Source organism: Neocloeon triangulifer, unplaced genomic scaffold (genome assembly GCF_031216515.1).
Source record: "Neocloeon triangulifer isolate White Clay Creek 2 clone unplaced genomic scaffold, ASM3121651v1 ptg000014l, whole genome shotgun sequence".
Classification (NCBI taxonomy): domain Eukaryota; kingdom Metazoa; phylum Arthropoda; class Insecta; order Ephemeroptera; family Baetidae; genus Neocloeon; species Neocloeon triangulifer.
In genome coordinates, this window is record NW_026775556.1 from 28,445,019 (window position 1) to 28,470,622 (window position 25,604).

A 25,604-nucleotide genomic window follows, 5' to 3' on the forward strand; every position below is an offset into this window, starting at 1 on the left:
ATATCGGATTTGATATTTAATTAAAAAAAGCAAATTTGGCAGCAAAATAAAAAAATAATATGAAATTGATACAAAGAAAATATCAAAATTAAAAGATAACAATAATTTTTAGTGTGCGTTTTTTCTGTTATAATTTGTCTTTGTTCGTGTTGTGAAATGTGTAGGTTTAATTTTTAAGAGGTTTTTACGTGGTTTTACTGAAACTGAGGGAGGAAAATTTGGCCTGGATTGTCGTGATTTTGCCCAATTCCAGGGCTCATAAGATAAAATTTTTGAGTAATTTAAGATGAATTTCTTAATTATTATTATTTTATTATTGTTGTTTATTTGTCAAAATTGTTTAAAATTGACAAATTTAATTTAAATAAATTAAAAAATGTGTTATGTATTCCATTCTTTGAAGCCGAGTTTTTCTTGCACAGTTTCTGTAAAAAAACACGCAAAAGCCTCTTGAAAACAATAAAAAATGTGTTTCTGTTATTAAATTGTTGATTATATTCATCCAATTCTCACAACCACAGTGCTTAGACCTATTTAGGAAGAATTGAGATTTATGACTAAAGGTTGAAAATTTTCATCCAAATTTAATTTCAAAGCATTAGCTTTCTATACGCAAATCCAAGTAAACATAATTTTTTTTATAAATTTAAATGTTTCTGTATTAATTAATAACCAATTTGTGTAAACAAAAGAACAAGATAATTTTTAAGAAATTGTATTTATGAATCCGATTTCCATATTGTTTTTTTAAATAATACATTTATAGCAGTAAAGAAATTAATTAATCAGGAATCCAACAATGGCAGAATTATTTAAAATATAAAAAAAAATCTGCATTACAATTCTTGTCCAAAAGATTTTTACAAATCAAAATTTATGGCTATAAATTCAATGAATATATTTGCTTCAAAAAATAAATTATTTTTGAATAATTTTAAATGTTTAACTATTTTGGCAAAATTTGAGACCCAATAATTAAGATTGAACAACAAATGTTAATACAAATGAACGACTGTGACAAGGTTTTGGAGGCAAATACCTTTCCAACACCAAATTTCACTCATCAAACGGTTAACTATGATAAAAATAAAAGCTCCTGCCTACTTTTAATGCACCAAATAAAGCGCCAATGCACTCGAGACCTTGTGCGTTTTAGAAAGTGCATTTCCGTGCTTGCTTTAGTCCATAATCGGATCATCCTATTCCGAGATTGTATAAAAATAAATCATCATTTTAAATAAATCTGATTTTTAAATCAAGAAATTAATCAGAAAAAAAATGGGTTGGATGTTTTCGCCCTTGGCCAATCAAGACCGACCGGTTTTTGATAAGGTTAGGTCAAGAAATTCTAGCTAGCAAACGTGGAAAACAGAATAATTTTGCAATGGGAAATTCTCCACGCTTTGCTACTTGCAAAATAAATGAAAAAAAAAGAGTTAGAGGTGGAAGACGGAGATGGCAGGCCAGAGATGATTATGATCCATTGCTTGGTGGGCAAAAAGTTGTGCAGTGCAAGAGGAACAATGAGACGACCAAGGTTATGACGTCGGTGAAAAACTGCTTTTTGTCCGCAACACCTCACTCAAAAACGAAAAGTCAGCAGTCACGGCTTTAAAAGTGTGTGATTTGCGAACACGGATATTAAAGAGAAAATTACCTGACCTAAAAATAGTTAAATAATTTAACAAAACATTAAAATTAAAATCTATAAAATTTGTACTAAATATAAAGAAATAATTTATTTAATTAAAAAAATATATAAATTGATTGAAATAGGAAACTAAAAAGACATTAAATAAAATAATAACATATTATGTTGGAAAAAGGCTGATGTTTTTCACAAAATATTAAATTAAATAATATTATTAAATATTGTTGTAGCCAAATTTATGTCTAATCATTGTGATTGTCCTTTTTGGAAAATATAAATTAAAAAAAAAAAAAAAATGATAACATTAACTTGTACAACAGTATTGCAAGACGAATTATTGTAAAAGTGTTGATTTTTATAGCAAACCATTGCAAATTTCAAATTAATTTATGATTTACTATGACATAAAAAGATTTTAAAACATCATCAGGCCATCGAAGAATCGAGATCAAAATTTTTTGAAAACTATTAACTAGCATTTTTTTTTTTTATAAATGCAATGCAAAATTTATACAAATCAATTATCCAGCTATGAGATTGAATTTTTGAATTGTGTTTTTCTTCAATCTGGGGCAGATCTGGGGGTGAACACGTCAAAAGGAAACCCAAAATTTGTTTCCTGTTCAGTGCGGAGCTTGCGAATCACGATCAATTTTGACAGGAAAATAATGCAAAATCATGAGAGAAACTGGCTGAAATGAAGCGAGAAAACCACAGAAAAAAATTGTGACACCAATTCAACCGGAGCAATTTCGCAATTTTCGATTCCTCAAAATAACCACGGACTCACCAGAGGGACCAAAGGATTCTCCGGCCGGAAAGGTTGACTTTGCGCCGCCTTAGTCGCTCGATTATGTTGTCTACGGACGAATTCACCGGTGCAGTCCCATCACGCCTTTTTGACAGGGTATGACTAGTTCAATGTCAACGACGTCAACGTCAACTTGACCGCGGTACCGTCCGACGAAAAACGTCAACACGAGGGACCAAAATAGAACACTTTTCGTATTTGGCCGCGCCACACCCCCAGGCACCACCGAAATCAGACAACCTCCCCCACCACCCGCAGGCCTGCAGGCAAAATTCGCATTCCTCCCGTGTCCGATCAATTGGATCCCTGCGAATGACACTCAGGTCGAATTTTTCAGATTTGACCCCGTTTTCGATTTTCTACGGCATTTCCAAGGTGAAATCAATTTATTACAAGAGTTGTCTTGATGCATTGCGTAATCAGGCGATGTGAGGCGATCAAGATGCAGGGCTGCCAACCGAAATTTGGCACGATTTCAATTGGCGACCGTGTTTAAATGTCAGACTAGCCCGCGACGCATGTGCGAAAACACAAACAGCAGCACCTGATTGCAGAAAGAACAGGCCAGAAGCTATCAGAGATGGACACCAACCGCGGCTGCATTGGGAAATTATTATTTTGGCGTTGAAAGTTCATATTTATGCACGATGAACTTTCCGACGCCGGGGGACTCAGGCGACCTGGGCTATTCGCTGAACGGAGATAGCCTCAATGGCTCGGTCGTGTCCACCACCGAGTTCATCCTTGAGGAGCAAGTACACCAAATGTCGCTGGAGCAGGACTCGGCCTGCGCCTTCGACTATCACCACGAACAGCAGCAGTTTCCTGTCGAGGACTACGAGTACTGGAATGAGGTGATATTCGCAGAATTTAGAACAAAAATTCAACCCTGCTCATTCGAGAAATTATTATTTTATCAATCAATATTTTTCAACATTTGAAAATTTTTCACTTTTGGAGGTTAATTTTAATTTTCGATTCCAGGATTCAGTCATAAGTGAGCTGACAGCAGGCGAGGTGCGCTGGTTCTACAAATCGGACACCGACAAGCGGTGGACCGAGTTCAACGGATATGATTCGCACCAAATCGAGTTTTTGTATCGTCAGTACAATCAAGAGTGGCTTCAGGTCTACACGGAACAACAAGGGAACGGAGGCGAGGGAGTCGGCGTCAAAATTCCCAAACACCAAATTGTGGTCAGGGGTGGAATGTACGAAGTCGACGTCCACTCTTGGAAGGGCTACTCCATTTTCTGGCCTGGTTTGAATTTATTTTACTTTTTGAAATTTAATTGTTGAATTTAAACAGGCGAGGAGTTTCTGGTGACCAGAGGAACGTGGTTTTTTGCTGCAACCTGGCAGCCCGTCGAGTACCCGCATTGTGATACTATCGAGCATTCGCACCTTCAGCTCTTCTGCGGTCAGAGACTCTCCGACTACGCTGACACGAGTTTGAGTCAAAAAGAAGGTAAGATTAAAAATTCAAATATATGTAACAAAAAACCAAATAAATAAATTTTCAGTTTGGCATACGGAGCAATTGCCGGATTTCCATGTCGATTGGCACTCGCCGAAAGATGTTTTTCTGCATAATGAAACTGCTCCTTCAAAACTGATGAGAAGCGTGACTCAGAAACTTGGATTCCAAAAACGTAGACATTTTATTAACAAAAAGAGTTGCCCTAATTAAGTTTATCAATTGCAGCGACAGGGTATCGTTTGATTAGAGGATACAAGACTCCCGCTTTAGCCACCGACTCCGCCGACAGAATCACCGACATCACCCACCTAGTTTTTGTGATACATGGCATTGGTCAAAAAATGGATATTGGAAGGATAATCAGAAATAGTAACAGGTTGGTAGGAATTGGAAACTTGATATCTCGTTTCCTTATTGCTTTTTTTGTAGTTTTCGAGATTGCGTGACTTGGCTGCAAAAAAAGTATTTCCCCGACTCTTCGGATAGGCCCGAGTTCTTCCCTGTTGAGTGGCGCACCGCTTTGAAGCTCGATGGAGGTAGGAACCTTCAAAGATAAGATCTATATAGTTATGTCAAAACGTTCTTACCTTATTAGCATATCAGCTATTTAATTTCTATTATGACGAAGAATCTATTTTTATTATTTTCATTACATACAAATTGGTTGTTAGATTCTTTTACTGTCGATGTGAAATAATGCCTCACGTTTTATTTGTTTAGCTTTTAATACAGTCTTAACCTACCTCTTACCGCATCTCTACAGAGATAATGTTGTGCTGGTTGCATACTATCGATCGTGCAGGCGCTCTGTGAAAAAACGTCACTTCCATTGCGCTTTTAAAACTAACTTTTGAAAATTCTTCGTATTCAATCATTTCGTTTTTAAACAAAAACTACAGAAACTGCATTTAAAGCACTGAAATTAAAAAATAAATCTGGGTAAAATAAGCAAAGTTAGAATTTAAATTTAGAAGTAAATACGACCACATCCATGGGTATTAACATCACTACGGAATTTTAAACTTAAATGAGTAGCAGATGGGGGCGCATTGCCTTCCGAGGTTTCCTTGGAGGAAAGTCCCCGGACCAGGGTCAGAAAGTATCGTGATTCAAGGTCACCGTCCTGCAACATCGCTAGGTCATGGAGGGGAAGGGGTCAAACCTGGATCCGTAATCTGGTGGTTGCGTGGTTCTCGTCAAAGCACAGTCATGCAATGGGCCTTAGCAAGGCTTACTTGATGGGGCTTATCACCCTTCATCTGCTACTTTTTACCCATAAAATAAGAATTACAATTGTTTCTTTCAAGTTAATCGCAAATTTAATTTTGTTTCCTATGATATATTTTTAGACCTCGTCTCGGCAATCACTCCACTAAATTTGGAGAAACTTCGTTCCTTGCTGAACGCCACTGCGATGGACATCATGTATTACACAAGTCCACTGTTTGGACAAGAGGTTTGTTTTAATATCCAAAAAATGAATTTAAATAATTTTTTTTTTTAAATTCAGATTCAAGCTGGCCTCTGTCTTGAGCTCAATCGTTTGTATTCCATGTTCCTTGAACGCTATCCAAATTTCAAGGAAAATGGAGGAAAGGTATTTGAAGAAAAATTTAAACTTTTTTCAATTGATACCAATTGATTTTTTTTCAGTGTTCTGTGATTGCTCATTCTCTCGGCTGTGTCATTGTTTATGACATTGTGACTGGATGGTTGCCAAATGATCCTATGGCGTGCCTCCAGGTAATTGACACGGATTATGAATATTTTTCAACTAATTTCAATTTTGTTTCAATTATTTAGAAGGCAAATAGTTCAGAGGGAAGGGAAGAGATGTTTAAGAAGTCGGGCTTGTTGTTCGAGGTAAAATTTGTATTCGATCATGATGATTGTTGAATCACCAAGTTTTTTTTCTTTCAGATTGAGAATCTCTTTTGTCTCGGGTCCCCGTTGTCAGTTTTTCTTGCACTGAGATGGAAGGATCCACATGAGCCAGAGAATCATGATAAAGTCGTACCTCCGAAGCTGTGCAAGCGATTGTACAATGTTTTCCACGCTACCGACCCTGTCGCTTACAGGTAGACACAATTTTATTTATTTAATATTTTTCTAATTATCCATTAAGGTTGGAGCCTTTGCTGGTCAGAGCCTACAAAACGATTGCGCCTCTTACCCTTCAGCCATACAATGCCAGTGCCAAAATTCCGTACGACCAGATGCCACTTGAGCCGATCCAGACGGAAAATTTACTAAGTAGAAAATCGGCCCTCGGAGGCGGTGGCGATGCATCTGATAGAGATGAAATGACCCCAGAGCCAATCAGCAGCTCCATTCCATCTCCACCGACACCCTCAAGAGGTACAGTGAAGAGCAGAAATTAAAAAGAACTTGACTAATTATAAACTTAGTAGCCGACCGATGGAGCTTGTGGAGTTTGATGAGAGGAGGTCGTCGCTCCGTGCAGGCCGAAGGGAGTCACGAGCCAATTTCTAAAGGTATTGAGCATTTTTAATCCGCCTATTTAGATATGATATTTGCAAAAGAACCACGGTCTTATAGGTCTAGTTACTAACAAACCTATTTTTCCATTTTTACCTAACAAAAATTAGAAGGCTCAGGATCCCCAACTCATCATCATGAAAATGCTTTGAGAGGTAAAGCAAGCATGGTGTCTAGAATTTTCAGTGTTTTTGCTGCATTTCATTTTCATCTTGCCCAAGTGTGCTGTATTTATTTTATTTTCATTACATTTTTTAGTACCTTTTTCTCTTTAAAAGTTATTCTTTGCTTTTAAAACGCTCTGAAATTTTCGGTTCAAAATATTGTGTGCATTATTCTAAACTCACAATTTCCATCAGGTCTCGAGCATCGTCTGGATTTTGTTCTGAGAGAAAATCAACTCGCTGCCAGCTATTTCGCCGCTCTGACCTCCCACACGGCGTACTGGGAGAATTATGACGTAGCATTTTTCATTCTCACCCGCTTGTTTCCCAAACTGGAGCAGGAGGCCCAAGTGCCGACCACAGTTGAGGGGTAAGGCGCATTTAAATTTCAAATAATAACACAGCGTTCACCGAACGATTTTATATAATTAAGCATGAGAGTGATATTCTTATTCTTTTCACGTTAGATCACCTAGCATTCAGAAGAATAGTCGGCTCGTCTAACACGATTAGGGTCTCATCACCTCCTTTGTTAACTTCATCTAGTTCTGAATGGGGCATTGTTTCGTTGAGTTGGCCTACAATCAGTCGTATTTCATGAATCATTTATATTTTGACAAGTTTATTTTTTATTCTAGTCTTAATTAATTGCGACCAGCTCAAAATACGTTTTGATTTGCTCTCGTATTACTCGTGACACTCCTATGCTCTCACATGAATATTCAATTTTTTGTATCCATTTCAATTATTTATGTGATAAATTCCTGCTCTGCTATTCCTTTTAAAATTTATTGCTGTCTTAGCACTTATTTTCATAGAAAAATTATAGTTTTTCTATTATGCTGTATTTTAGTAGCCATATTTTGCCAATTATAATATTATTTAAGAAACAATTGATGCATTGTAATGCAAATGTAAAGCATGCATAATTTTTTCCACTTTTGATACGGATAAATCACTCGATTTTTCAATACATGTCCAGTCGATCGAATCTCACACTTTGTGCCTGTGCCGATAAACAAAGAAACGAACATTAAATTGTGATGTCACCTCTGCTAAATAGCCAGTCAAAGTAATGAATAATCAAACATGTGTGTGTGTGTTTCATTGGAGGTATGAACCGGACTCTCCACCGGAGTTCTGTGGCTGAACCCTCCAGTGGTCCGGCCTCTCCTCATTCGGCCAGCTTCCTCCCCCTCGCGGGACAGCATTTTTGCTGTATGCTTATTACACAGGAATGAGAATATATCATGTTTTCAGGTATACACACAAGTCGGAGGTCAAAATTGTGATACTGTGGTTTTTTTAAACAAACTGTTGTTTGTGGATTTTGATGCAAGTGTCTCTGTAACTAAATATTATACCAAAGTCGTGTAGAAAATGTCGATGAGAAGTAGTAGTCAGTTTTTAGTCATGTTTCGGGTAGAACTTGTTGAATAAAGTGTTATTATACTAACTAGATCTGTGATTTTTTTTTAAATACAAAAGAAACCATTCATTTGTTTATTCAGTAGCTTTTTTTAATTTATTTTGGTTTGACATTCTCATCTTTTTGAAAGTGAAATTGTGCCACAATACATCGTTATATCGTGATTATAACAAAATATACAAACAAAAAATCCCATCGTTCATCTTTCATTATACTGCATAGTTTTTTATTCCACCAGTGAAACACAGCGTTGATCAAAACTATTTATATTTGTTTTATCTTCGACAATCTCAGCAGTTAAATTACCGTTACGCACGCAACAAAATTTTGCCAAAACTCAAGAACACAAATTCCTGACTAGAGCTATTTTTTTTTTATATTCGTCAAGCTGCTGAATTATTTTAGGTCAATGCAGTGTATAGGCTGTTAGGTTCACGTAATTAATAATTAAATTTTAACTAGAGATTCCAAACCAAAGGTGCCGAGAGGGACACAATAGGAACGAGTTGATAATTATACCTTTTTAATAACCCTGCACTTGCGCCATGGTTTTGATAAAAAATATGAGCAATTTGGCTTTAAAAAATAATACACTCAAATGGCAAAACCTGACAGACACGCACCACACTAAAGATGATCTCCTTTTGTTTCACAAAGCACATCGGATGACAGTTTTTTTACAATCCTGATGAAACAATTTGCCAAGCCAATTATTTGTGCTATAGTGAAGGAGAGCTAATTTCATTTAACACATCTAGCTGAACAATAAATGAATTAAATAGTATTAAATAATCACCATAAAACCTACAGTGAATAGGGGACAGGACTAGTATGTATTCAGCTGTGTGTGATCCAATAACTTTATATAGTTCATCATCACAATTCTTGGAGAGACGCCTGAGAACTTATTATACCATTTATACGAAATAAAAAAAGAAAATCACAACCTCTTGATAGAAAATAAATAAAACAGAGTGTATAGGCAATTAATTAATATGAGAGCGTCTCTCCGTTCACAAGACAAGGCAAATGAAATTTCAGCCAATTTAAGTTGATTATCCAGTCTAATCCTTACCAACTAACAATTTAACATTCAAAAATGAGTTCCTAAATTAAAGTAGAGACACTTTTCTCTTATTTTCTTCTTTTTGTGATCTCTGGTGCTGCTCAGGGAGATATGCAGTTTTGAAGCAATTATTACATTTTTTTTTATCATCGTTAACCAACACTCGATTCGCTGCCCAGAACCAGAAATCAATCCTCCTCCTCCGAGTTGCTTTTCACGTTAATTATTACTGACGGAGATGCTCAAAAATTCTACTCGACTACGCATAAGTAGATGAAAATAGTTGTCGGTCGATTATTCAGTTAATCAGGGGGAGTCAATTCATGTATAAGTTTTATGTTGTCAAAGCTGCATCTGGAATACACGCGACGCAGCTGCCGGCTGCTTCTTCTTTTTTCTTTTTCTGGTCAAGCAGTTGAAACTAGTTGTTGAAGCCAAAAAGCAAGAGTCATCGGGGAGGCGCTCGTAAATTCATGTGCTCGCTTCGGGCGGAGGAGGTGGCTGGCTTATCTCGTCCAGGGCCATCGGATGGAAACGACGACACCTGAACAAATTTCCAATAAACTTTTTGTCCATAATTCTCCATTTTAAATAAAAAGAAATATCCGCTTCTAATCAGTTTTTATAATATATAAAAATTTACAGGCAAATCAACAAGAGCCAGATGTTAAAATAAAGATTTTGAATTAATAAAGCAAAGCAGCAGCTAAAATGTGAGTTGTGGGAACTAATTTTTAGTAAGCAGTTAAAAAAAAATGAAGTTTTTCTACAAAAATTGAACAATCTCACCTTGCTCTGTTCTCCATTTTTGGGTCACCAGGAGGAGGTGGTGGGTTCGGAGATTGCTGCTGCTGCAGTTTGTTGGCAGACGAGTCTGAGTCTGCCTCACTGCTCTCCTCACCTCCTGGGTTCAGGCCCAGCAGGTAGGTGGGAATGCCGCGCGTCTCGCGGTTAGTGACAGAGCCACCTTGGGAGCGAGGCCTGCGGAACGTGGATTAGTCATCAATCAGAGAGCCAACGACAGGACATGCTGAGAGGCAGTCTGTGCTCAAGAGGAAAGTGTGAATGGGAAGAAACAAAGTCTGCTCATGAGATGTTGTGATAGGTCCAGTCAAATCATAAAAATCTGTACAAAATGTTACAGGGTTCTTTGTATATATAGTTTTGAGTGAGTTTCCTTTGAAATTCATCAATTAAGTAATAATTATGATAATCTATTCTTGCTATACAGATGTAAATAGATTTAATATACAGTTTAATATCTTAAATCTACTTTAATATTTTGTCCTATTATTGCGGAAATTAAACTGATATTATAATTTCAACATTACCACTCAAAACAAGGGATGAAATTAAATCATATTTATAAAGATATTAAAAGGTTGCAGTTAATTAGAGTGCATAATTATATCAGTCTTGGGATCAACAAGGCAAATATGAGGAGCGACCATTTGCAGAAGTATATTTACACAGCAAGAGCGAAAGAGAAATTTGCGAGCTTGGTGCGGGTCCTCACCTTTGCCTTATGGGCACCACAGGTCTAGAGTCACACGTCATGATGGCCGTGGTGGCCGAATTCGGCCGCGGCCGTCGCCGATGGAAACGCAGGTTGAGCTGACTCTCGTCGGTCACATACTTGTCCCCCTGCCGCCGACGCCTCAGGGCCGGAGTGCAGCCTCCCAGCTCTTCGTCCAGCTGCGCAGGCACGGCCGGGGCCGTCGCACTTCTCCGCAGCAGACTGGCCAGCATTCGTTGCTCCTCGTCCGAAAAACGGACAGCGCAGTTGCCGTCCAGCACTTCATCTCTATCACCCGAAAAACTGAAATTCAAAATTTAAATGAAATTAACCTAATTTACCTTTAAAATTTTTTATAATTTTTAACTGTAAAATATAAATATTTGACTTCAAACGATTTGAATTTATAAAACATATCTTACCACAGACTAGCCCTTGGTGGGCTATTCCTCACTGGCACTGGAATTTTGCTTCTGGAGTTTCGCTTGCTGTCGCCCTCCTCACTTCGGTAGGAAAGAGGTTCTGGCGTGACTTCAGTCCTAGGAGTCATTTTCCTCGGCGAGACTTCATCTTCGTCAATCTCTTCGGCCTCCTCTTTGATTTCCCTTTCCGTGCTCATCCGCTGACTAGGTTCAAGCGAAGCCGCTCTTTCTTCGGCCTGAGTGACGGCGTCAAAATAAATCGACGGGTCATCAGCTGCGGTCAGTCCAGCACCAGGGCTAACAGGACTGCGGGCCTTCACCAGCCCAGGAGAACTCTCTTTGCTTATGGCTGGATGAAAAGTTTGGAATAAATTTTGAGAGTTGAAAAATAATGTAAACTCACAATTGGCAACTTCTAGGGCGGAGCCGCTACTAGACTTGAGGATGCCCTTGGGTTTGGGTTTGTTGTGGTCGAATCCGTTCTCATGCACTATCTCAGGTACAACGTCTGGCTGCTCACAATCAGGTTTGGAAACCACCCTGATCTCCAGCCGGCCAGAAACAGGCTGTGGCATGCACTCCTCTTCTGACTTATCACCCGTTGGAGAGGACAATGGAATGGCCTTAAAAAAAAATGCATCGATTTTATTACGGGTCAAGTGAGGAAAATAATAATAAAAACTAACAGGCAAACTGGGCCTACGAAGGGCCTCTTTAGCCTTTGTCTCGTCATCTCTCTCGTCCACAGTCCTTCTGCAAGCTACATTCCTCATTACATCCACTTGGTAGACTAAATCGTCAAATGCAGCTTGTTGTAACAAGGGCGCCTCCAAAGCTGGCCTGAGGAATAAAAAATAATAATTAAAAAAACATTTTCCTGATTAAAAAAAAATAGTTTAAATTTAAACAAAATTGACATTCCAAAATGGAACCAAATTATATGGAAAATATTGAATTTATAATTTAAATTATTAACCTTATGTGAGGTCCAATGTCTGGGCAGCTCCATGCCCGAGGCAAAGCTCCCTGCAGTTCTGGAAACTGCTCGATGCCAGCTATATGCAAACATGCCAGTTTGGGTTTAGGCGACAACGACTTTTGTCTTGTGGGTGTCGACAGGACTGCAGTGGTCACCGTGATTCTGCCCTCGACAGCATTGGTCACCTGAGGGACAAACAAATTGTTTCAAAAATAAAGCAATAGAGGTGTCATTGGAAGTTGGCCAAGCATCATGTGAGCGTCGCAAACAATAGCATGCAGATTCCAAGCAATGGGTTGTTTGGGTTTTTTGTTTTTTATTGCTTCCCACCTTGGCAACAAGCCTAATCAATCGATTGCAAAAATAGCCCAAAGGTAATTGGGTCAAGGTCAACCTTGCAACCACAGGTGAGTAACAATGTATGCAAAAGTACAAGTAATTGTTTTCTAAGGACACCAAAAATGAATTTTTATTGGAGGAAATGTTCAGATAGAAAAATTGAAATTCATAACGCAGAAAATGACTGAATGAGTTTAAGGGAATTTTTATTGAAACTTAATCACTACATGATATACTTGTTTTCAATTTTATTGGTGTCCAAACTTAAAATTACACATGGGGTGGAAACAAAATAAATGCACATAATAATAAACTCTTCATATTTCTAACCAGGTGAAAACTAAAGAAAATGACAAGATATGGTGCCATGTAAACTAAAACAGAATTGAGACTAGAACTTAAAACAGAAAACTAGATTAAAAAAGCCAAGGCTACTTATCAAGAGACGTACAAAATCAGTGCCAATAATTCTCAATAATAATCCTAGCAGCATCGTACCTGATGGCACATGGCAGCCGGTTGCTTGTCTTGCCGAGAATCTTCACTGATTCTTGACAGTTCAGGAGGGACTCCGTTCACAAGTTCTTCTGGTTTCTGAACAGGAATCGGTGCCGGCACATGAAGAGCAGCTGAGATGGGTTGCCTGAAGGAGCGGTCAGTCATGAGGGCAATGGAGGAGTCTGCAGGCAGGCTCTGCAAATTCGACAATATTTATTTGCACCCTAATATTCAAAATTTTATACCTCTCGGTTGTGGGCTCTGTGTTCTGGACTTTGCAGATTCTCCTGTTTCCACTCATTGTCAGTTTCCTCCGAGTCATCAAATTGGGATTTCCACTGCGAGGCCAAAGTTAGACCTGCAACATTTTCAGAATGAAGAAAAAAATTAATAAAAATAATTTTCATATTATTTTATAAGAATAAAAACTTATAATTAAATAATTTCTAGGCCAAATTGAAATTTACCTCCGCCACCCCTTGTGACTTGTTGCGACAAGTTGTCATCGTCGATGAGGGCGTACTGGGTGATGGACGTGTCAGCGCCCATTCCTCTGTGTTTGCTTCGACCAGCAGAGTGGAAACGCCTCACTCTGTGCGGCGCCTTTTCCTTGAGAGGCTCTCTTGGGTCGATTGGAGAACCTCCAGTTGCACTTGCACCGTTTGCGCTCTCTGGCCCTTGTTTGCCTGCAGCAGACGAGGCGGCAACACTAGTAGCTGCAGTTGTGACTGCTGCATGCACGACAGCACGAAGGAACAAAAAGAATGAGAAGAGAAAAAGCATAAATGAGCAAGAATGTGTTAAACAACTTCAGTAAAAAAAAAAATACATTTAAAAAAATAAATTTAATTTGGATTTTTGAAGTGATATTTGTATTTACTCTACTGCAATTTAATAATAATTGTGGGTAAGTGCCGAGATGGAAAGTGAGCACAAGATTTAGATTAAATTGTGGTTTTTGCGTGCAAGTACCTGCTCGGGTGACATCATAAGAGTAAACCGAACCGTCGTACTCGGTCACACCTTCTCTAACCCTCGGGCTTGGCAACTCAGGTGTCGTTTCAGCTTCAGCCTCCTTGACCCTTTTTTGGTTGTCATTTCCCATACCTGACGGTGCAGAGACGGGTCGACCAGACATATTCACAGCCATGACCTCACCATCTAAAAATTACGGAAGTTTCAAAAAAAGTTCAGATTTTATTACTGCATTTTGATTTACCAATGTCACCAGTGGAGGCTCGGGCGCCTTGCTCTGGCTCGTCTCCGGCAGTCGTTCTCCTTCCCGGTCTCCTCTTTGGCGACTTGTCCACCTCGTTTTGCAGTTTGTCCACACTGACAACGCTTGCATTGCAGTTTCGGTCCACAACCAATTTTGCTTCACGGCCATCTGTGCGGAGGTCTGTGCTCTGCGGCGTTTCCTGAATGTAAGCGTCTCCTCGGCGCCTCCTTCTGCTCGCTTCAAAATCCATTTGAGCCTCCAGTTCCTTTCTGTTGTCCGGTTCGATATTTTCCTGGTTATTGTCAAGACTGGTAATCATGTTGTCCTCAACGTGATTATCAGTAATGCGACTAACTGGCAGCAGTCTGCAAAGCAAATTGAGAATAATAAGCATTTTCGTCCCAGAAAAAAATTATTTAAGCATACCCTGTTGTCGGTCTGCTAATAAGTGCCGGGGATGGAGAGGTTGTTGTGCTGATCGGTGCCAAATTCTCAGTGGTGACCTTCTCCCAGTCGTACGGGTCGGATTCCTTGACCCCTCTCCTTTTCATGCAGCGCTCAAACAAACCAATCAACATCTGGAAAATATTTTTTATAGAGCTTGGCATTCTATTATAAATTATTTTGTGTTCTTACTGCATAGTCCGGCCTTTCAGCATATTCTAATAACTGGATGTGTTCGAGGAACTGCCTGAGATCTGAAGGAAGGTGCTTGAGCAGCAGTCTGTGGTCATACTTTTCCTTCATTAAGCCAACCTGCTCCTTGTCTTTAATTTTCCGCCACGGCAACTGGCCATTGACAAACTCGACAAGCATGTAGAAGAGAGACCAGAGATCATCATGCCTGCCCATTTCCTAGAATAAAATAAAATGATTGTTTTCTGTAAATTTTAGACTTTTTTAAATCTGATAATATACCTTATTTTTGTGCGCATTGATGGAGGCATATCGAACGGTGCCTCTGAAACCAGCTGCTGCTCGCGGAGCTCGAACTTCGCCGGTCGCCGTTGTATACTGTCTCGCCAAACCAAAGTCCAGCATGTAAACTCTGCGGCAATTGTGAGGCAGTCGACCCATTGAGAAATTCGACTGCGGAAAAGGGATTGAAAAAAAAAATCGCTGACGGAGCAAGAAGTAGTCTTACCGGTTTTATGTCTCTGTGGAGAAATCCGACCGAGTGGATGCTCTCAATGGCCCTGAGTATCTGCAGTCCCAATCTCAGAGTGGTGGCCAGCGAGAAGGCACCCCTCGGTTGCGCCCGCCTCAACTCGGCCAAGTTCTTCCCTTGCAGTTGCATCACCACGTAGTTAAACCTATCGTTACGACCACAGCCAATAAATCTACAAACGTGCTCTTTGCCTGAAAAAAATTCCCAAATACATTTTCAATTCTCAAATCATCTCTTGAAATCCCACCTTGCAATTTTTTCAGCACGGCCACCTCCATCTTGAGCACCTGCTTCGGCTGGCGGGCCGACTCGACCTTCAGGGCGACCTGCTCTTTGGTGACCAGGTCGAGGCCCTCGTAAATCTCGCCGAAGCCGCCGCCGCCGATTTTCCTCGACACCTTCCATCGCTCCTTGACCACGTGGCCAGGCTGCAGCAGGTCCTCGCTGGTCATCTTGATGTTGTTGTTTTGGTCACCGGCGCGCTCTTCCTCTCCGGACGAGTGAAACTCGTCTTCGTTTTCCGCCTGCTGCTGCTGCTGCTTCAGGTGCGACCGTTTGACATCCCCTTGCTGTTGCGTCCTGAAAACACACAAATAAAAAATAAAAATTAAATTGCGTTTTCTCATTAAGCAAATAAATTTAAATTCATCTAATTCTAAACACTAAAAGAGTTTAAGACATAAGACTTAAAACTTTAAACAAAAGTAGTTTTTTTAAAATTGAAATAAAATTTTACATAACATTAAAATTATTAAAAACTGTTCAAAAAATAGCAATTTAATTTAAAATTTTAAAATTAAATTAAATGATCTTAATAGTTAAATATTAGAAGATAAATAAAAATTTTAAATTTGTACACATTATTTGTAGAACACTATTTTTTTTAGGTTCCAATTTTTATTTTTATTTTGAACAACTTTTATTTATCTTACAATTAAATAAACTTCATTTATCTTTTCTCCATTTCTTAATAACCATTTTTATCCAAACAAAATATTTGGATGCTCTGGCATATTCCTAAATTTTATTAAAAAGTATTAATTTTAAAAAATATGTAGCCAAGTAACTTTTATAAAAATCACGTAGGTAGAAGTCTCGCTTTAGAACGACAGGGCCGCGCCGTGCCACGAGCCATAAAACCCCATCTTTACTGCCCAGCCGTGCATTTTGCCTAAACTTGCTGACTTTGCCGATTTTGCTCTGCCTTCATCTCGTCGTCTGTGCACACTGCATGATTATTAACAGAAAACGCCGATTTCATTCGAGAAGAGAATTAATTTAGCCGGGGCGGAATCCGGGGGGCTGTTTCATCTTCTTTCCGAGAGTTTATTCGAGGAGCCTTCAAGTCGGCAAGCGCTTGTTTCGGTGGCTGGCCAGCGGCCAACACCTCAGCCAACAACCTCACAAAATAATCGTCCCAATAATACAGAGACCGGCTCGGACACACGTTGCCGCTTTTCGTGGCAATTAGAAGAAGAAGAAGAAGGCAGCCTTCGTCGGACGCTCATTTTGGGCCCCTCATTTTTTTCCGCGTCGCAGATTAATGGTTCTAATTTTTCAGGTTGAAAGAGAAGCACAATGAAATAGGTCAGTGGATAATTTAAAAAGTTTTTTTTAGAAAACGGAAATTAGAAAATATCACTGTTAGAAAGTAAATTTTCGGACAGTGCAACTCATTGAACATTTTATTTTTAGTCCGGCAAGATTTCAAAGGTCGATTGTATAAACTTTTGAAGGCACATTAATTTTACTTTTTTAAGTCCCAAAAGCAGTTTTTCCATAACCTGGCCGTAAAAAGTGTTCAACACGCAACTTCTGTTGTTATATTTTTACTCGGCAGACAATTATCAGGCTAACAAGCTTCGGGCACGGCACTTTTGTTTGTCCAACAGTTGACCGCGTGTTTCATTACGGCGCGTAATAAACCGAAGCCGTAAATCGCGGTCTAATAGAAAACTGCAGCCGTCTGCTGTCGGGCAACAAACTGCTGCACCCACCCGGCGGCCAGACGGACAAATGGACGTTATTCGCGGTGCTAGACAAGGAAGGGTTCACGCCGGGTTCATCGGCGCTCGCAGACGCAGAGACGCCCGTCGATATGTTCCATGCCTTGCTTGATGCAATCTAACTGGAGCGGCAGATTATTGTTCGCAGCACGAGGGATAAAAGATAAAACTTTCAAGCTGCACTTGCAAGGGAAGTCAATAGTACCACCACTTTGGTTAAACTGCAGCAAATGCAGAATAAATAAGATAAAAATATTAAATAAAAAAATATTAATAAAATTTAAAAAAAAAACGCTTGGATTTTTATTGACAAATAAAAATTTGAAATGTTAGCCAACTTAGATAAAAGGTTATTACATTTTAATGAATTAAGATTGTTTAAATATAAATATTTGGAGAAATATCTTAATTTATAATAACTTGCATGCTTCAAGAAGATCTTATCAACTTTTATATTCAAATACTGTAGTACTGACATTAAATTTCCTCTGTATAAACCAAATACGATTTAAATGAATGATAATAAAAAATGTTAAAATCGAAGAAAAATATTTGCGGCAAATAGGGTTTTTTGATCTACAAAGTTTTAGCAAATTCTTGCTAGTCGAGGTGCCGCTTTCTCCAAAAATTCCTTTTTTTTTTTCAAATAAATTGTTTGCAAACAACGAGATAAAACAATTTGGACAAATTAACAACAATCATAATAATTTGTATTTAATTTTAATGCACTAATTTGTTACAATTAGTTAAAATTGTCAAAATTAGAGGCGATTTGGTTCATGTTTTTTAGAAGAATATTTACAAAATCTACTCATTAGAAGTCTAGTTCTAATTTTAGTAAAAACTAATGAAATATAACAATAACAATCATTAAGAAAAGTCCTGTTCACTGTAACACTGAGCAAAATATTTACTTCTCGATATATGTATGTGCGTAGAAATAGAAAAGTTGGAGGTGTGTTTGTTGTTTGTCGAGATAGATAGTAAAAATAAAACGCAGTGCCCTTGTTTCGCTTTTCGCGAAAACACCGGGCTCTGGCAAATTAGCAAGATTGACACGCGAATTAGCCAAAAAGATCCAGGTCGTTTCGAAACACGCCCGAATTGTAATGTTTATTGGGGCGCGACCGCAGATCATGTGGTGCAGTAAAAAAATTCGGCCATTCATCCGAGTGCGCCACCGAGCCAAATTCAAAATCAATTATTGGGCACGTCTGGCTGAAAAGAGCGCGAAACTTATTTCCGTCGGCCTTAAAATAACACGCGGTGCTTCGCAGGAAACAAGTCACTTACAAACTAACTAACCGACGTCGGGTAATTAATTATTAAAGCAAACGCCGTCCCGGGAGCGCGGGGAGTTTTTTGCTCGGTTTCGAGGCGCGTTCCACTGCGGAGAACAAAAGACAGCAAGAGAGTGCGCCGGCGACACCGTCACAGAGAATTATTTTGACGGAAAATGTCCGGGGGGTGAAAAAAAAATGTTGGGAAATTGCAGAGAGCGCACTAATGAAAATCATGGCAATTAGTTTGAAGTTTCTCATGTAAATTTAGTAAATATAATGATAAAATTAAAATTTTTACGTTTTAAATGGACACTAAATTGATTGTTCTTCTAATTATTGAAATTTTTGAAGCTTTTCTAGAATATTTTGAATTAAAAAAAAAAAAAAAACTGCTTTAATAATACCGAAAATGCATACACACATAGTCTTAATTAATTATAATTAGAGTTGAGAGCCGAAATATCAAAGTTGAGGTGCATAAATATTATATTTAGATTTAAAATTTCAATTCCAAGCAAATATTTATTAAATTATTATCAATTTATTTACGAAGATATTATAATTCAAGAAAGCAGCAAAAAGGACTATAAAACTGCAAAGAATTTTAAGTAACTTTAACTGTGCATTCATTTTAAAATTTAAGAAAACAAATTTACAATTAGTTATATCATGTTTTCTTAATTTGGTTTGAAATTGAAATAAATTTCCAGGGTCGTCTTTGGCGTTTTATTATCTCACCGAAATTATTGTTGGATATTATTAATAATCCATCCCTAAGTAAAAAGTGTGTAAACTAAAAAATAAATTAAATAGATTTTCTCTTATTTTGACATTATTTTTCAATATCAAATTATGTCAAATTCAGTATAGGGCGCACGAGATTTGGCCTGAAAACAACCCTCTCTATTAGATTTGCCCACACTTTTGCATAATTCAAATTCCCAGCAGCATGTTGGCGAAATAAGAAGCCCTTTCGTATCACTCGCTTTGCATGCAATTTTCATGTTTTTTGTCTGCCTGAATTATGCAAGAGGCCCTACAAATCAAAATATGTATATAAATAGTCAATTTGCAGAGGTGTCGAGTCTCGTAATACAAATTCTCGGCACGTTCTCGCGACTCCCCCGAATGTACGGCAATGGCAGTGCCGAGCAAATATTGATTCCGCGATTGCATTAAGGTCAAGGCTGACGCAGCGGCAGCAGCGGCGGCCGCCGCCGCCTCGAAATCACGAAACCTCGCATGGGAAATCAGGCTCGCTTTTGGGCAGGGCCATTTCGAATTAGGCGAAAGAGGTGCGAACAGCTGATGACACGGCCCCGGGGTCGCGCCGCTCGATCGCACGCCCAGTGCTGACGGGGTGGAAAAACCCACCACCGCGCGAGAGGGGATGAATGGGAAGAGGTTGAACCTCTGTGAATGGAGATTATTTTGCAGAGTCGGTTGTCAGGGGCGGCTTTCGTCCCGTGTGACGTTTAGCTGACAGTTTGAAATAAAAGAAATTGCCAAGATGCAAGAGACGCGCTCGGGGAATTACGACGAGGAAAAAAGAGAGACGGCCAGAAAATTTGATTTCTAGTTTCACTGATTTCAATGAAAGACGCCCGAAAATTTTTACATAACGTGTCCTTATTATTGATGAATTAGTTAAACAATTGTGGACGTTTTTAATGAAGAATATTAAAAACTAAAAAACAAAAACAGATTTAACCCTTTTAAATTTGTTTTTCGTTTTTGTTTGTGTAGAATTTCACCTCTGGATAAATTAAAAAAAATTAAAACAAACTATTTTGAGTGTGGTGTTTACTGATGTTTTGAGTTTTTATTTTTGCAAGTTTTCATCAGTAAAATTAAAAATCACTACTGAAAAACAAGAGTTTTACTTTAAACGTTATAATAATTTAAATTTAACCATGAAAATTCATTTCCAAAACATAGGTTTTTTTCTTGCTATTTTAAAGTGAACCTTTTCCTCTGGATTTCAAAACTTCAATTATTTTCCAGTCTAAGAATGTTAAAAAATCTTTTAATATTTCTATGAATTTGATATTGATTACTATTTTGTTTAAATTTTGCTTTTAATTAAAAAAAAAAACTACCATATTAAAAGTATATTTTTACTCTTGACCATTTATTTCTACTCACAATTTCACCATAGTCCATTTTCGGATCACTTTCACTTCAATCTCGTACATGTCATACGAAAGGAAAAAATACTCACGACGGATCTCATGTCGTCCAATTTTATATCAGATAAATATAAAAACCAATCGAACCCAATAAAACATTCCTTTTGCGACCAAATATAGACTCAAAAAGACACGCGCTTCGTATTTCAGAGTTGTTGGGTTTTTTCTTTTCAAAGGCCAAAGGTGAGCCCAGATGGAAAATTGCTCGCTATCTCTTGAACGCGTCAACTTTCATGCAAACTCTCGCCCGCAGAGATAAAATTTCCGAGGTGCACCGCGCGTTTTATTTTTCAGTGGTTGCGTCGGCCGAGTCAATAAACCTTGCGAAAAGACCAAAGAGCGAAAACTGTGACGCGGCAGCAGCCCGAGGGTTGTAAAATAATCCCTTTTTTTATAATTCGCGATTACAGTAAAATGAATATTTTCTCTTCTTTGGTGCAGAGAGCGAGCGACAAGATCGATTTCGGTCTAATGCATTCGTTGTCGTCGGAAGAAGAAGAACCACGCCCTTGTTGCGATTTGCGTTTTGGTGGATGGAAAAGAAGCACAGCGTCGTTCATAATTCAAAGGGTGCTCATTGTTTGGGTCGGCAAAACTTCTGAAAAGACTCGGAAAGTGAGTCTTTTCAGATTTCTTGCCCAGAATTTTAAATGAAGTCAAACTACTTTTTCTGTTTCATGCAAAAAATGAAACAAATAGAAAGAGGAAAATGATACTTTCGAGAACAACAAAAGAAGAAGTTGTTACTTTTAATAGTTTCTTCTTCTCTAGAGAGGGATTATTTTTAATGCGATAAATTCAGGTGGTTAATTGGGTCATTGTTTGATGCAAACAAAGCATGGGAAAATCTGCCAGCGTCTCTTTTAATCTTTATAAATTTTTCCTGTTGCGGCGCAGAAAGTGCAAATTTGGCATTCATCATTTCGCGTGTGAAAGGTCTTGGAAATTCGCCGCCTTTCGTGCTCTCGGCCGATAAATTTCATTTGCGCCTTTCCAGGTTAATGGGAATGAGAAAGGCCACCGCTGGCGAGCAGGAAAATCCATTCTGCGAGGCAAATGAGAATTTTGGTTTGCCATTATTTCGACGTGTTCCATCAACCGGTGAATTGAATGCGGTTCGGCATTGATTTTCCTTCGTCCAACAAAAACCTCATTTATGATTCTCAAGAAAAAATCAAAGACGTAATTGGCAAATAAAAAAATTAAAATATAATGGAAATTGATTTGATTGAAAAACTGGAATAGCACAGGTTGAAAATTTAAATATTTGCCATGTTCAAAAGAAATTTTTACAGTTAGATGATTTGACAAGATTAGTCTGTTTAATACGCTTGTTATTTAAATTTATTTTAAAATTAATTCAGTTGATATTACAACAGGTTTTGAATATTGACACAGAAAAATTAACGAGAATTACATTAAATTTGAAATCAACCAGGTATAATTTTCGCATTATTTGCGATGATAATTTAAAATAGTTGTGACGTGATCAAATTTCAACTATTAAAAAGTATTTCAAATTTATTACAAAAAATACAAATTTCTACTGAGAGAGAAATATAGTCGATAAAGTTAATTTTTTAAAAAGAAGTTAATTTTAATTTAATGTTTTTTGAAACGATTTCTTTGTTTAAACAAAATAACTTTGGGCAGAATTTAAAGAAAAGCTATGATTATTTGTTTTTTAACATAAATTAATTTTTTTTACTGCGGCCGTTAATAAGAATTTAAAAATGGTTCCATGTTCGCGTCCGGCCAAATTATCACTTCCTGTTGACGATCAAAGGGTTCGTGTGTTGTCGGGGGTGGGAGGGGGTTGGGCGGCCACGGATGACAAATTCGCAGGGAGGTTCCGCCACAGTGACTCACTCTTTTTATCTCCGAGCAATTTGTTCGACGAGCGAGTCTCGAAAAGTATTTTAATCTGTCGGTGCAAGAAAGAGTTTTTGAAGACGCGACGAGTATTGATCGGCAGAAGAAAATAGAGCCGGCGAGAATCACATGCGATTTTTAGTTTGCTTTGGCAGCTTTGACGAGAGCGAAAGACGAGTCGATCGGGCCAAGGGTTTCTCTTTCACAACTTGTGGAAAGATTTCTTGATTGAATGCGGCGTCCGTGTTGAAAGACGCCTTCATTAATTTTGATTGCAAGTGTCTGAATGTTTACAGAGGTGCAAAATTTAACTCAACTTTTGTTTTAATATTTACACGGAGAGTGCAAATTATTCTTTGCAATATTATTTGTCTGACGAAATTGGCACTCGAGGAAGTGAAGAAATCGGGCTTTTCCTTGTTGCGAAAATTGTTTTTATTCAAAAATACCAGCGTAGGTCACGATTTCATGATGAGCAAGAAAAAAATTAAAATTAGCAAAATTGAAAAAAAAACACGTTTTAACAGAAAAATTTAAATCTTAAAACCAAAAAAATTCAAAATAGGCTGGTACTAAAATTTTTTTGTTTTAAAGATTTTGATTTTTCTTTAAATGTGGTTTTTCAATCTGCTGATTTTTTTTTTCATTTATCTTGCTCATGAAACAAGGTCCCAGACCGTGACCGAAACTGGTACGGCCGTTCCGTTTTTGAATGAAAACAATTTTTTTACAACAATGGAAATGCCCGAGTTCTTCACTTCCACATTATTTGTCATTTAAAAAAAAAGATATTGATAAGTTGATAAGATAAAGGGGATGAAAGTGAACTATTTTGGAAAAGAATTTGCCTGTTAAAGGTGGCTCAAATCTTCAAACAATCCAACTAAAATTTTAAAATTAAGCGCCTGGCAAATAAGAAGTTTTGATTGAGACTTTTTCAAAATGGAAAGTGGATTCATTTGCTTAATTTATTTATTTTTTATTAAAAGAACAATTTAAATCGTCGTTAATGTGAGTGGGTTTTTCTGTTCTAATTAGTGTGTGTCATCGTTTGTGTTGTAAAGTGTAAAAAATAAAAATGATTAATTCAAAAATTGTTAAAATAAATAGAATAAAATAGTTATTATAGCAAAATTCTTATTAGTGGTAGTGACGTTTTGTCCAACAATTCCTTTGTTTTCAAAAATTGAATGTAAACAATGCGATGCAACGATTTGGACAAATTAACAATAATTATTAAAAAAAAGTGAAGTCTTCTCAATTTTCCTAATGGAATATAAAATTCATGCATATAAATATTTTAGAAAAGCCAGGTCGCCGAATTTGGCATCTTTATGTTTCCGCGAAGAGGGAGAAACGCGCCGTGCTTTCTTTTTCGCGCAGAAATCGAAGGCAGGAGTCTATTATGGGATGTTTGTTTTCCTCGACTTTTAATCAACGCTCGCGCTACTACAACCATCACACCTCCCTTAAATACAAGCTTAAGAATTGAGCACTTCTTTCGTCCAGACTTCAAATCTATTTTGATTTATTTGTTAGCCGCGCCAAAGGAAAATGAAAGCTTTTGCGTTCAACTTTGAATAATACACGTATTATGCAGAATGCTCGAGATAAATTCAGAATTTGGGGGAAATTTAGAAAAGATGCAAGCGAAGAAACGTGAAAATACTTAATTATTGATTAATTATTTTGGGCTGATTAATTAAGTCGACAGAAATGCACTAACAAATTACGTACAAATCACCTCCAGAGATTTTTCATTTCATTTTGTTCAATTTATTATTTAATATCACGATTATTGAAGTTCCTATAAATTTAAATTAAATGAAAAAAATGCACATTGAATTGCTTTTTAACAGCACATACATATTAAAAATTATTTTAATAATAGTAATTAAAAAAAATCATTAAAACTAACTAAAAATTCATATGAATAAAGTAAGTAAAATTAGTTTTAAGCAGATTTAAACATTTTTTTTTTATTTTATCATCAAATAAAGTTTAAAATTCTAAAATTATTTTTTGTAAAAAATTAATTGTTAATTAAATCTTTCTTCAATAATATCTAGGCCTTGAGGATAAGGAAATAAATTATCATCTTAATAAAATTTAGGCGCAGCGCCAAATTCGGCTGCAACTATTCCGAATTCCAGCGCGGAAGCTCCAATTTCACAAATTTTGACGTTGGCATGATCAAGCAGTAAAGTATGTTGTGCGAGTTTTGAAAGCGATCTTGCGGCAGTGCTGGCTCGGATGCAGTATTGGAGGCAGTTTGGCCGCCGACCAAGCTTTCGGCTAATTAAACGCAACGGCGTGTGTGTGTATTATTTTTATTTGCCTGCAAGAAGCGGTTCAACCCTCGGAAGCGGTGGTCGCGTCGCAAATGTCGACCACCTGGCTACTCAAATCCCCGCTTTTCCGACACCGCTGCGGCATTTCAAATGAATTAATTAAATTCGCTCCTTTTCAAACGGACGCTCGCTTGAAAACAAGAATTAATTCATTCATCACTCACTTTTTTTCAATTTCAAAGACAAAATTATGACATAATTATTGAAAAATTTGCAACTAAAAAATTTAAATTTAAAATAATAACAAAAGAGTTGCAAAGTAATTTTTTTTAATTTATAATATAGTTTTTGACGTTTTATAATATTTTGGAATAAAAATAAATTTATTTTAAGCAGAATTAATTTAATATAAAAATTCGTGACTCTCTTATTTGCTTTTTTGTAGCAAATAAATACTTTTTTATTATTTTTAATCTAATCAATTTAAATTATTTTTAAGAAAATAAAAAATAAATACATAATTCTAACAGAAAATGAAATGAAAAATGTAAAAAAGTTGCCCAAAGAGATGAAATTACATTATCTTTCATTTTTCTCCACCTTGATTTCACCGTTCATTGAATTTCCGCCCGGAATAAATTGGCAAAAAGTTTTGCGTAACGAGAAAAGTTGTCGCCATGTTCGCACTAATGTTGCAAATTGGATGCTGCAAAGTTTTGAGT

General features: G+C 37.3%; 3 protein-coding genes across 12 annotated transcripts in view; 1 reads left to right on the forward strand and 2 right to left on the reverse strand.

Moving 5' to 3' along the window:
• LOC132200566 (acetyl-CoA carboxylase) overlaps positions 1-2,667 on the reverse strand; it is a 19,834-nt gene extending 17,167 nt beyond the window's left edge. Inside the window, exon 1 of one of the 2 annotated variants that reach the window (XM_059626114.1) lies at positions 2,442-2,667. The gene's annotated coding sequence lies outside the window, so the exon portion shown is untranslated. The remainder of the gene's footprint in view (positions 1-2,441) is intronic. The other variant, XM_059626118.1, reaches the window with a different exon arrangement.
• Positions 2,654-8,082, forward strand: LOC132200569 (phospholipase DDHD1-like). Of its 5 annotated transcripts, none has more exons than XM_059626133.1 (16): positions 2,654-3,316; positions 3,447-3,723; positions 3,772-3,930; positions 3,986-4,114; positions 4,168-4,318; positions 4,372-4,478; positions 5,292-5,398; positions 5,453-5,539; positions 5,596-5,685; positions 5,746-5,805; positions 5,863-6,020; positions 6,068-6,300; positions 6,351-6,437; positions 6,552-6,596; positions 6,801-6,975; positions 7,073-8,082. In XM_059626133.1, the coding sequence occupies exons 1-16, from the start codon at positions 3,110-3,112 to the stop codon at positions 7,107-7,109; spliced, it is 2,109 nt and encodes a 702-aa protein (XP_059482116.1). In that variant the 5' UTR covers positions 2,654-3,109; the 3' UTR covers positions 7,110-8,082. The 5 variants fall into 5 exon arrangements, with proteins under 5 accessions (XP_059482116.1, XP_059482117.1, XP_059482118.1 ...); XM_059626134.1 differs by having other exon boundaries at positions 7,719-8,081; XM_059626135.1 differs by having other exon boundaries at positions 2,656-3,316; positions 6,354-6,437.
• The window catches only part of LOC132200567 (tau-tubulin kinase homolog Asator), a 27,091-nt gene continuing 9,569 nt past the window's right edge, over positions 8,083-25,604 (reverse strand). For 2 of the 5 annotated variants that reach the window (XM_059626123.1, XM_059626126.1), the window contains exons 2-18: positions 15,489-15,820; positions 15,218-15,432; positions 14,992-15,162; positions 14,710-14,928; positions 14,500-14,651; positions 14,074-14,438; positions 13,827-14,015; positions 13,322-13,585; positions 13,100-13,212; positions 12,855-13,049; positions 12,015-12,202; positions 11,725-11,878; positions 11,442-11,661; positions 11,039-11,387; positions 10,617-10,919; positions 9,890-10,081; positions 8,084-9,644 (exon numbers count right to left, since the gene is read on the reverse strand). In XM_059626123.1, coding sequence (XP_059482106.1) covers positions 9,572-9,644; positions 9,890-10,081; positions 10,617-10,919; positions 11,039-11,387; positions 11,442-11,661; positions 11,725-11,878; positions 12,015-12,202; positions 12,855-13,049; positions 13,100-13,212; positions 13,322-13,585; positions 13,827-14,015; positions 14,074-14,438; positions 14,500-14,651; positions 14,710-14,928; positions 14,992-15,162; positions 15,218-15,432; positions 15,489-15,820 — 3,694 coding nt within the window. In that variant the 3' untranslated portion in view covers positions 8,084-9,571. Of the gene's footprint in view, positions 9,645-9,889; positions 10,082-10,616; positions 10,920-11,038; positions 11,388-11,441; positions 11,662-11,724; positions 11,879-12,014; positions 12,203-12,854; positions 13,050-13,099; positions 13,213-13,321; positions 13,586-13,826; positions 14,016-14,073; positions 14,439-14,499; positions 14,652-14,709; positions 14,929-14,991; positions 15,163-15,217; positions 15,433-15,488; positions 15,821-25,604 lie in introns of all 5 variants that reach the window. The other 3 variants (XM_059626124.1, XM_059626125.1, XM_059626128.1) reach the window with 3 other exon arrangements.